Genomic DNA, 12,607 nt, shown 5'->3' with positions numbered 1-12,607 from the left:
ACCAAAACCATGCAAACGCAAAACAAAAAGCAAAAAACACCAAAAAATTGTTTTCCAGACATAACTCGTAACAAAACAAGCTTCGTCTATCAGAGGTAAGCATACGATGTAATGGGTTTGAAACCCTTATATACTACCCATTTTGCAAAGTTTCCTCAGAGAAGGTATTGGCAAAAATCTGGTTGGTTATATACGTATAATATACGTTTGCGGCTTGTGGCGTTTTTCTTGTTTTTTGAAGTTGTGCTCTACATAGATTAAAATCTAATAATCCCTAAAAATCTAAAACACCGACTCAATCATAAAATGAGTCTTTGTCAGGGCTTTTTCGTAATATCAAACACAAATTTTGCAAAAATTCGATATAGTACACCCTTTTCATTGAATAATCTATACATTTAAGTGTGCACTGCATGCTATGATTTCAAACCACAGTCTAGAGCTGTTGGGAACATCGCCCTGAACGGAACGGAATTAAACCCGTACGTTCGATGTGGCGTAAGGCTTAAATCTTAGCTACTAGTAGTCCTTTTTTTGTCTTGTTTAGGATGAACGATAGAAGGGTGGTGTTAATAATAACATTTAAAAAAATGAGCATTATAATCATCCCTTTTACATTTTATTTAACGTGTGTGTGTCCCACGTCAGGTACGTTGTCGTGAAAGGTCGTTTATCATATCTAAATGGTTATGCCCCCCCCCCCCCTTTTTTTCTCATTGACAAGGACCTCTCATCTCCTTTTATTCATGCAGTACTTAATTTTCCATGTGCACTAACTGCTGACAAAAATATCATATAAATCGGATAGACTAAGCACTGCGAGTGTTTCTTTCCATCAAGTGTAGTGGATTGATTTGATTGTTTTTGCTTAACGTCCAGTGGCAAATATTCCATGCAAATTAAAGCCATTGTGTTAGAAATTCACCTCAAGTCTACTTAAACATTAGCTTTTATTTGTATTTTTGTGAGAGAAGGAGAGAAAAAACACGAATGATATAGAATTGCAGACACGCACTTGCTTCAAGTGTGTTTTCTTAAATAAAACCACTATGCAATCTTAAGCATTGATGACTTTTTCGACTTAAGTTAAAACATAGTGGCATTTATTTGATAGCCAAATTATCTTATCCCGACTTGACTGTGATGGAAAAAAGAAACATATTACATGGTAGGGCACACTGGTCCCCGAAAAGTGGATAGTATAAGAACAGGTACTTCCGATTTGGGCAACAAGGCAAACACATCATACTTTCAAATATTTATTTCATTATTCACGTGAAACTTCCGTCACGGGTTCTACCGTCATCCTGTAACGTGGAGCCTTTCAATTTGTATCAATTCATTTCTCGCTACATTGAAGACCTGTTGGTGACCTTCTGCTGTTGTTTTTTTATTTGGTCGGGTTGTTGTCTCTTTGACACATTCCCCATTTCCATTCTCAATTTTATTGCCCATTGTCTTTACTTTTGCACAAAGTAACAGCTACTCATAGGAACGACATTTTGTCTAAAATGTGTACTAAAAGTTTTCTGCAGACACATACAAATAAGCAAAAACTAAACGAAGAGGAAAATGACCAAAACAGAAAAGAAAAATACTCCGTCACGGCTTTCTGGATTAATTCTTTTTTCATATCAACAATAGTCAGACTATTTTTTTGAAACTCCACCACTTGCACGTTGACAGAAGTGAATATTTTAACACTGAGATTCTCCTAAAATAATACAACAAACAAAAAAACAGCGAATTTCATACCGTTCAGTTTTGAGTTGTTGGTTTGATTGATCTATCAATGCACCTCCTATGATTGATATGACTGTTTTATGTGTCAACAACGTTGTTGCTCATTTACTAAACAATGAAAGTATTTCGCCTTTTATAGCTGATGTTTATCATTTGAAAATCTATTTCAAGGTATCCCCCTTTTCTTCATAAAATAATTTGAACCAAAACAATGCAAACGCAAAACAAAAAGCAAAAAACACCAAAAAAATGGTTTTCCAGACATAACTCGTAACAAAACAAGCTTCGTCTATCAGAGGTAAGCATACGATGTAATGGGTTTGAAACCCTTATATACTACCCATTTTGCAAAGTTTCCTCAGAGAAGGTATTGGCAAAAATCTGGTTGGTTATATACGTATAGTATACGTTAGCGGCTTGTGGCGTTTTTCTTGTTTTTTGAAGTTGTGCTCTACATAGATTAAAATCTAATAATCCCTAAAAATCTAAAACACCAACTCAATCATAAAATGAGTCTTTGTCAGGGCTTTTTCGTAATAACAAACACAAATTTTGCAATAATTCGATATAGTACACCCTTTTCATTGAATAATCTATACATTTAAGTGTGCACTGCATGCGATGATTTCAAACCACAGTCTAGAGTTGTTGGGAACATCACCCTGAACGGGACGGCATTTAACCCGTACGTTCGATGTGGCGTAAGGCTTAAATCTTAGCTACTAGTAGTCCTTTTTCTGTCCTGTTTAGGACGAACGATAGAAGGGGGTGTTAATAATAACATTTAAAAAAATTAGCTTTATAATCATCCCATTTACATTTTATTTAACGTGTGTGTGTCCCACGTCAGGTACGTTGTCGTGAAAGGTCGTTTATCATATATAAATGGTTATCCCCCCCCTTTTTTTTCTCATTGACAAGGACCTCTCATCTACTTTTATTCACGCAGTACTTAATTTTCCATGTGCACTAACTGCTGACAAAAATATCATATAAATCGGATAGACTAAGCACTGCGAGTGTTTCTTTCCATCAAGTGTAGTGGATTGATTTGATTGTTTTTGCTTAACGTCCAGTGGCAAATATTACATGCAAATTAAAGCCATTGTGTTAGAAATTCACCTCAAGTCTACTTAAACATTAGCTTTTATTTGTATTTTTGTGAGAGAAGGAGAGAAAAAACACGAATGATATAGAATTGCAGACACGCACTTGCTTCAAATGTGTTTTCTAAATTAAACCACTATGCAATCTTAAGCATTGATGACTATTTCGACTTAAAGTTAAAACATAGTGGCATTTATTTGATAGCCAAATTATCTGATCCCGACTTGACTGTGATGGAAAAAAGAAAAATATTACATGGTAGATCACACTGGTCTCCGAAAAGTGGATAGTATAAGAACAGGTACTTCCGATTTGGGCAACAAGGCAAACATTGGACCCATCATATTTTCATATATCTATTTCATCATTCACGAGAAACTTCCGTCACGGGTTCTACAGTCACACTGTGACGTGGAGCCTTTCAATTTGTATCAATTCATTACCCATTGTCTTTCACTTTTGCACAAAATTACAGCTACTCGTAGGAACTACATTTTGTCTAAAATATGTACTTCTTTCTTGTATGTTCTTTGTGACCGGACCCGAAATAATCTATATACCTTCTTAGTGGTTACAAGCGAAACAAAACACAAAGGAATTAACGCACACACAATTTTGAAAAATTAGCGCAGCTCTACCTGCGTTAGTCTTACTAGTTTTCTGCAGACACATACAAATAAGCAAAAACTAAACGAAGAGGAAAATGATCAAACAGAAAAGAAAAGAAAAACTCCGTCACGGCTTTCTGGATTAATTCTTTTTTCATATCAATAAAAGTCAGACTATTTTTTTTGAAACTCCACCACTTGCACGTGGACAGAAGTGAATATTTTAACACTGAGATTCTCCTAAAATAATACAACAAACAAACAAAAACAGCAAATTTCATACCATTCAGTCGTGTGTTGTTGGCTTGCTGTTTGATTTATGTATACACTGCATCTCCTATGATTCATATATGACTGTTGTATGTGTCAACAAGTTGTTGCTTTATATTTACTAAACAATGAAGGTATTTCGCATTTTATAGATTTGAAAAATCTATTTCATGGTATCCCCACTTTTCCTCATAAAATGATTTATACCAAAACAATGCAAAAGCAAAACAAAAAGCAAAAACACCAAAAAATTGTTTTCCAGACATAACTCGTAACAAAACAAGCTTTGTCTTTCAGAGGTAAGTATACGATGTAATGGGGTGAAACCCTTATATTGTACACATGCTTTATTTGATTGCATTTTGATTAATTTTACTCAGCTTATATCGCCTTTTTCACTCTTTTTGTTAGGTTGCTTCCTTGATGACGTTTGCTGATCTGCCGATCATTTCGGAGAAGAAGAAGAGTTACAAAACATTAATATAAAGCAGAATTTAAGATTTCATAATTTTGATTTTTGTATTTAATTGCATTTTAAACGCCATAGTCGAAAAACGCTTTCCTATCTTGATTGTTTCTATTTACAGCGAATGACCTTGAGGTTATTCCGGTGTATTGATATCGCCTTATTTTTTTCTTTTGTTGTAAGTATATAGGCGACCATTGTAAACATGAGATCGAATCCATCATTTGTGCCTAGTGATTGTTGGACAAACACATATACACAAATAACCAACTTTTTCAACAAAGACTTGAAACTATACTTATTTATCAAATGCATTTAATTTTTGTTATTAAAATACTTCATATAATATAATATATAATTTTTAGAGAACAGAAAGTACAAACTATCAAATATCAAATTAAAACGAGGACTCGTCTTGATTAGATTACAACCTCTGGATAACCTAACTCCATCAGTTCTTCAACCAAAAAAGGAGGTCCGGTGACTTCATTGTACCAGTGGTATACGTAAGCCTCCCACTCCAGGATAACTTGTGGGTTTGTATCCAACATTCTGGTATAATGTCCCATCGCTATAGGTCTTTCTCCATTACCTTCTACAAAATCTCCAGGGCATGCCTCTCTTGGTGGAGGATGCAACATTAGCATAAATTCTTTGCCTTAACAAAAATATAAAAAAAAATCTACATCTTCTTTTCAAATTTGAAAAATTCTACCTAGAAAATGTAAGTTGGTGTTTTTGTCATAATCTGATATAGCAAGGACAACTTAGATAATTTGAAATTAATAATTTGTCAACGTATATCAAGTTGTGAACTTCCTCTGGAAACTAAGTTATGAATGAAACGCTATAGTACGTCCTCCATCTGGAACCAAAAAAAATGTGTGCCTACAGAACAGACAATGTAATATTTATTTTCACTGTTAATAATATTCCAAAATATTTCTTACATTTAATTCAGTTTTATAAATGCATTTCTATTCAATGACACCTTGTTACCTTTGTATTTGGCAGAGTTTTATTTATTGAAACACCAGTTCACCTTGTAATATTATCTAGTGTTGTTCAAAGTGATTATTACACGTATTGCCATAAAAATATCGGATTGTAGAAAAAGCTGAGGAAACTTAACCTAACTAGGGAATCGGAGTTGATGAATCCATTCCAATGTGATGGTTTCATGTAGAGTGTCACCATTTTTAAGTATTTGTGTGTACATGTACATTCTTGTAATATACTATAATCAAGTATCTCACCATTTACATGTTTTACATTAAAACTGCATTTCTTAATAATGTTTAGACGAACAGGAATATGTTTTGTCCAATCCACAGATAATTACCATCTTAGCTATCGGACATAACTACATATGACTCAGCATGGTAGTATTACCAACATAAGTTTTGCGGTTGTCCAAGCTGTTACGACAATGATTCTATTTGTTAATAGTAATATAGTTCCAGCTGAACTATAGACTTAATCTAAATTCATGCATCGTGCAACTTACCCATAAACATAGTGTACGATTTCCCACTGACGATTTGAATCCTGGGATACAATTCTCTCTGTCTTGACTTTCGTAACATTTTCTTGATATGATTTCCTTGGCTCTCCTTTATCATGACGAATGGGTCTCCCCTTTTCGCCGGGTGACAAATTAAAAATACCTTTAGATATTTGACATGTTCGATAAGATATGACGACTCTGGAAATCTTTCTGATTGATTTTCCGAAATATTCGATGATTGATATTTTAAATATATTTTCATGCCACGCAGACTGTTGGCATAATATCGAAGGAAATGTGGAATGTTGAATGCTTCACCATCATGTTCCCGATCTAACTGTAAATTCTCCAATCCTTTTTGGATCCGTCTATCTATATCACTGAGAATCAAATGGCCGAATCTTATCGGTTTTGATTTTGGATGAAATGGACTCTCAACATAGTCGGTAGTAGAGCAATTCAATCGTCTCCTTGGTCTGATTAATCTAATTGTTTGTTTTTTCTGTTCAATTGATTTTTCATCGTTGCCGCCGTTTGAAATTTCTGATTTAGGTACAAGCACATCCTTTGTCTTTGTCGTTTTGCACGATGACAGTTGATTTCCCATATCTTTACCATTGCTCGGTTCAACAACAAAAGAAACGTTGCCGAGTTGATTCGGCAACGTGACTGTTTTGACTGTGACGTATCATGGTATTATCTAATCTGTCGACAGCGTACGACTCACTTGAAGTCTTCAATCAAGTATTGAACTATTAAGGATTCAACAAGTATTGTAACATAAATTGGATTTTTTCCTTTGATGTTTTTATGAAATAATTTGCTTAAAAAGTGTGGTGAGGGAAAATCATGGTATATTATATGCAAATTAATGTTGTACCATACTTTGCGGCTAATTAAATATGCAACTCAACTAAAAATCAAAGGAAAAAAGGCGGAGCTTCAGCCATGGTATAACATACCGGGGTATTCATGTTCATGTTATTCCATGGCTGAAGCTCCACTTTTTTTTTTTTTAAATGTATCCGCCTCTTAAATATTTAGGAAACTTTTAAACGTACTAAAAGGCCAAGATCTTCATTTATTTTCATTTCATAATAATTACATTAGATGTAAGTTTCATTATAATACGTTATTCTGATTGGCTAACATGTTATTCCGTAAACAATTGCATCAGACAATAACATTTATCATGCATGATGACACGAGGTCCCACAAAAAAGTGCACCGGTGAATTAAATAAAATTGGATAAAAATCGTGTTTTCATGATTTTAGCTAAAAAAATGTAATTATAAGTATTGAATACTTCTTTTTGAAACTTTATAGGGTTGTAAAAGCATTGACCGTGCGTACATTTTTAGAATGAAGCGCTTCGATCGATCCGCGCTTCATACAAAATGTACTTCGGTCAACGCTTTTACCACCCAATAAATTTACAAAAAGAAGCATTCAATTCTTAAACAAAAGCAAGTACTATATATACCATGGTTTTTACGAGTTAACCTATTTAAACAAACGAATCCGAAGGATGAGTTTGTTTAAATATGGTAATGAGTAAGACACATGGTATATAAAATTTGTAATATAAATAAAATGATTGACAGCTTCAAGACCTTCAACTAATGATTGGAAATTGATCACGTTACAGTTTTATCCAATGAAATGGAAGCTCGCGCAAGTCACTTTTGCGCCTCGTGTATGATCTTCTGTGTCTTTCATATAATTGAACCCCTGAATTTGCAAAAAGGAAAGAAAATGTCAGATTTTCCCGATTTCATTTAGTTTTGCGCCCCGTGTATGGTTGTTTGCGCAAGTACTTTCATAATGTCATCAGACTCACAGGGACTCGGTTAGCAGATTAAAATTTTGTAAATCAATGGTTTTTAATTTATTTTTTATTATTTCCTGTCTATTTGCATTACTATTTTAACGTATTTAAAGTTGCCATAACTGTACATTGCTAGAAAACAAAGAAATAGTGATGGCAACTTTAAATACGTTAATATAGTAATGCAAATAGACAGGAAATAATAAAAAATAAATTAAAAACATTGATTTACAAAATTTAAATCTGCTAACCGAGTCCCTGTGATCAGACTGAGGTTAACGAAAATATCGGATTCCAGCGTCGGACAAGGATTAAATAATTACTCTAATGACGGTAAGAATTGTTTTTTTTTGTTTTCAAGTATCATACAAATTAATCATATTTTACAGAATTTTCATCTCATTGAAAAATGTATATTTATACATTTCTAGTTTTCGTACAAACTGCTTTCTTCCGTTATTTTATTAATTCGATTATTAGATTATTTTTTAAAACACAATTTTAATGATAAAACGCTGTATTTAAACAGTTTAGTTTAAACATATTTATTTAGAGTGGATTGGGAAACAAGTTTTGCAACTTATATTAATCCCTCTCCACTTTGCGGGTGCGATTGCTGCCTTGTAGCGGCATTAGCCTACTCTTTTTCGAAATCTACAAGGGTATCTTTAACGTGCAAGAGATATGGCTCTCTCTTAACACACAGTAGCGGATCCAGGGAGCGTAGATAGTGTACGATCCCCCTAATTGATCGCACAGATATTTGTAGCCGATATTCATTCCTTTTTCTATAGGTACCCCCTTTTTTAAATCGAATTTAATTGGATCTTCGCAAAGAAAATGATAGTTTCACATTTCATTTTTTTTCACAACTTAAAGAAGAAACATTTAGTTGTTGTTTCCAAAATTAGGGGAATTCGTAACAATCCTATATAGTTTGAAAAAGGTTTCTTGAGATTGGGGTACACATAATTTATTGTAACATAAATTGGATTTTTTCGTTTGATGTTTTTATGGAACAATTTGCTTAAAAAGTGTGGTGAGGGAAAACCATGGTATATTATATGCAAATTAATGATGTACCATACTTTGCTAATTAAATATGCAACTCAACTAGAATTCAAAGGAAAAAAGGCGGAGCTTCAGCCATGGTATATAATATTCATGTTCACGTTATTCCATGGCTGAAGCTCCACCTTTTTTTTATTGAATGTATCCGCCTCTTAAATATTTAGGAAAATATAAAACATTTGCGCCCTCCCTAACTTGAAATCCTGGATCCGCCCCTGAAGATTGCTTGTAAATCTTAAAAGATAATATGCAAATTCAGAATGTGATTAGTTTGAAGGTTATTTATAAAAGTTGTCCGTTTTCTCTCCAACTAAAAAGTACCAGAAGGTGCATTAATTGGATTTCTTTTATCCCTCGTGTAAATATATTATTCATACTGCATCGATGGTTGTTCTTCTTTTCTTTTCTATTTTGCTGCAGTTCTCTTTATCCTTACAGTATAAAGAGACAAGGAACAATACATTTTTTCAACTTGTTGACGTATTTGTAGGTCTTATTCTACTGATCAGACATCTTTTTTAAAGTTTCTATTTCTCGTTATAGCTTGCAGAGAAAAAAATGTAAAAAATATCATGAGAGGCAAAAACGCCATAAAAGAGTCGACTGAGAATCCCACCATAGTGGCATGTTTGTAGCAAGACACTGATAATTTTTTCTTGTTATTTTCTTTACTGGATTATAGTTTTAAAAATAAAAGGCAAAGATGAAAAATTCCGAAAAATCATGACTTAAGGGCAATAACTTAAATGCCGAGACAGTCGAAGACTCTGGTCATACTAATTTATAATTCTTGACTCGTTGTTGACAAATAGATATATCCCCTGTAGTTTTTGTAATTTTGATGGTATATTGCAAATGTTGAAATTAAAATATTTAATTTGATATCTAGCTGGAAAAAATGCATCTCATTCAGCTAATAAACTATGACGGAAAGTACTCTATGGAAATTAGATATACCAATGCATATACAACATCCTACCAAATACCATGGACTAATTATAAGTGGTTCTCATTAAACTAACCTTTTTATATAGATTATACCGTTGGTTTTCCAGTTTGAATGATTTTACACAAATATTGTTTATGGCTTTCTGTTTGGTGTGAGCCAATGCTCAGTGTTGAAGGCCATACCTTGACCTTTAATGGTTAACTTTTATAAATTGTGACTTGGATAGAGAGTTGTATCATTACTAGACATTAGCACTCATACCACATCTTCCTATATCTATTACCAAACTGTAAATTGTAAACTATATAGCTATGTAAAAGTTTCAAAGTCAATGAACCATGATGAGAGGGGAATACAATCTACATGGAAATGAGATTTGCAAATGCCACTTCAAATGCCTACTAAATATCATTGACTTTACATTAGCTGTTCATTTTAAACTGATCAATTCACAAGTTTTAACATGTGAATAATGAAAAATATTCAGTCAATGAACCATGACTGAGGGGGGCCAGACAATCACCATGGGAATGAGATGTGCTAATACATATGCATACCAAATATCATTGACCCACCAATAACAATTTCCTTCAAACTGATCTTATCACAAACTATAATGTAAACTAAGCTAAAGTTTTAGAGACAATAGACCAAGACGAAGAGAGCTTGGAAAATACTCTCCATGTAGATGATATGTATCAATGCTTATACATCTGCATATCAAATACAGTGGAGTTAGTTGACCTACTAAGATGGTCCTTCTTAAACTGACCTGATCATAAACTCATGTTAACTAAGCAAAAGTTTAAAAGTCAATAGACCATGAAGGTACAAGGCCAAATGATCTATATGGAAATTAGATGTGCCAATGCATATACAACTGCATACCAAATATAATTGATCTAGTGAGTCCTAGATCTTGACATTGACCTAACTTAAAACACACATTGAAAAAAACATTTTTGACGCCACAGACACTGCTGTTGGAAACATCACATATAAGACTCGCTTTTAAGACATCTTTGATGCATGAAAATAAAACTGATAGGATCCACCACTGTTCTGAAAAACCGAAGCTTAATCTTTATTCATATTTTAAAAAAACACAAAGGAGGATAGGTCAGCTTGGTATAAATAAATATTACTATTAAAATCACAGGTCAATCTTTTCTCATATTTATAAATCATACAAAATATATACAAAACAGTTATAATGTTTACTGCATACAACTAAAGACTGGATTTTATAGTTTAACAAAAAATTATAACAGTAGAATAAAACTGAGATTTAATAAATAATAACAAAATATAAAAAAAACTAATTCCATTATTTCTACATCACATTCTTGGATATATTCCTCTTCGATTATACGATATCTAATAAATCATAACTAAAGGCTCTAAAGAGCCTGTGTCGCTCATCTTGGTCTATGTGAGTATTAAACAAAGGAAGCAGATGAATTCATGACAAAATTGTGTTTTGGTGATGGTGATGTGTTTGTACATCTTACTTTACTGAACATTCTTGCTGCTTACAATTATCGCTATCTATAATGAACTTGGCCCAGTAGTTTCAGTGGAAAATGCTGGTAAAAATTTACAAATTTTATGAAAATTGTTAAAAATTGACTTTAAAGGGCAATAACTCCTAAAGGGGTCAACTGACCATTTGAGTAATGTTGACTTATTTGTAGATCTTACTTTGCTGAACATTTTTGCTGTTTAACGTTTATCCCTATCTAAAATAATATTCAAGATAATAACCAAAAACAGCAAAATTTCCTTAAAATTACCAATTCAGGGGCCGCAACCTAACAAAGGGTTGTCTGATTCATCTGAAAATTTCAGGGCATAGATCTTGACCTGTTTATCAATTTTACCCACTGTCCGATTTCCTCCAAATGCTTTGGTTTTTGAGGTATAAGCCAAAAACTGCATTTTACCCCTATGTTCTATTTTAGCCGTGGCGGCCATCTTGGTTAATGGCCTGGTCACCTGACATATTTTTTAAACAAGATACCCCAATGATGATTGTGGCCAAGTTTGAATTGATTTAGCCCAGTAGTTTCAGAGAAGGTTTTTGTAAAAGATTACTAAGATTTACGAAAAATGGTTAAAAATTGACTATAAAGGGCAATAACTCCTAAAGGGGTCAACTGACCATTTTGGTCATGTTGACTTATTTGTAAATCTGACTTTGCTGAACATTATTGCTATTTACAGTTTATCTCTATCTATAATAATATTCAAGATAATAACCAAAATCAGCAAAATTTCCTTAAAATTACTAATTCAGGGGCAGCAACCAAACAACAAGTTGTCTGATTCATCTGAAAATTACAGGGCAGATAGATCTTGATCAGATTTGCTCTAAATGCTTTGGTTTTTGAGTTATAAGCCAAAAACTGCATTTTACTCCTATGTTCTATTTTTTGCTATGGCGGCCATCTTGGTTGGTTGGCCGGGTCAAAAAACACAAATTTTAATCTAGATACATCAATGATGATTGTGGCCAAGTTTGGTTTAATTTGGCCCAGTAGTTTCAGAGGAGAAGATTTTTGTAAAAGTTAACAACAACAGACGCCGGACGCCAAGTGATGAGAAAAGCTCACTTGGCCTTTCAGGCCAGGTGAGCTTAAAATGCTGAGTCAAGAAAAATGTAAATGGAATTTTTGGTAAAGGCTATCAGTATATTTATGACTGATAAGACCTATCAAAATACTAAGTTTTGTAGACAATGCTTGGATAGCGCTCCATAGCAACTCTCATCTTTTAATTTAAATAATAATACTAAGCACTTTATATTGTAACTGAATAATTCCAGTTGATATCCAGCAATATCCAATCCTTAGTGTTATGAAATCCATAATTTCATGCAAATTTTCTAATCTTGGAGGAATAATAGGTCAAACAATCCTTAATATTTGCAAGATAAAAACTGAAATAAAAAAAATCTCACAAAATTTAATATTAATTTAAATATTTAGATCAAAAGATAGACAAATTGTAAAAAGACTGTAATATGTAGGTGAATTGCTAATGATAGTTATACATACA

At 33.1% G+C, this 12,607-nt stretch overlaps 2 protein-coding genes across 2 annotated transcripts in view; one reads left to right on the top strand and one right to left on the bottom strand.

Annotated features, from left to right (window-relative positions):
- The window catches only part of LOC134711744 (uncharacterized), a 405,579-nt gene that overhangs the window by 195,436 nt on the left and 197,536 nt on the right, over positions 1–12,607 (top strand). The window lies entirely within an intron of this gene.
- On the bottom strand, positions 4,589–6,361 carry LOC134709505 (uncharacterized). The gene is made up of 2 exons (XM_063569667.1): positions 5,702–6,361; positions 4,589–4,852 (listed from the first exon to the last, which is right to left on the bottom strand). Exons 1-2 carry the CDS (start codon positions 6,306–6,308, stop codon positions 4,614–4,616), a joined length of 846 nt encoding a protein of 281 aa, XP_063425737.1. The 5' UTR covers positions 6,309–6,361; the 3' UTR covers positions 4,589–4,613.

The sequence above is a fragment of the Mytilus trossulus genome, chromosome 3, assembly GCF_036588685.1.
Source record: "Mytilus trossulus isolate FHL-02 chromosome 3, PNRI_Mtr1.1.1.hap1, whole genome shotgun sequence".
Taxonomy (NCBI): Eukaryota; Metazoa; Mollusca; class Bivalvia; order Mytilida; family Mytilidae; genus Mytilus; species Mytilus trossulus.
Note: the sequence above shows the minus strand (reverse complement) of the source record. Positions and strands in the feature narration are given on the sequence as shown.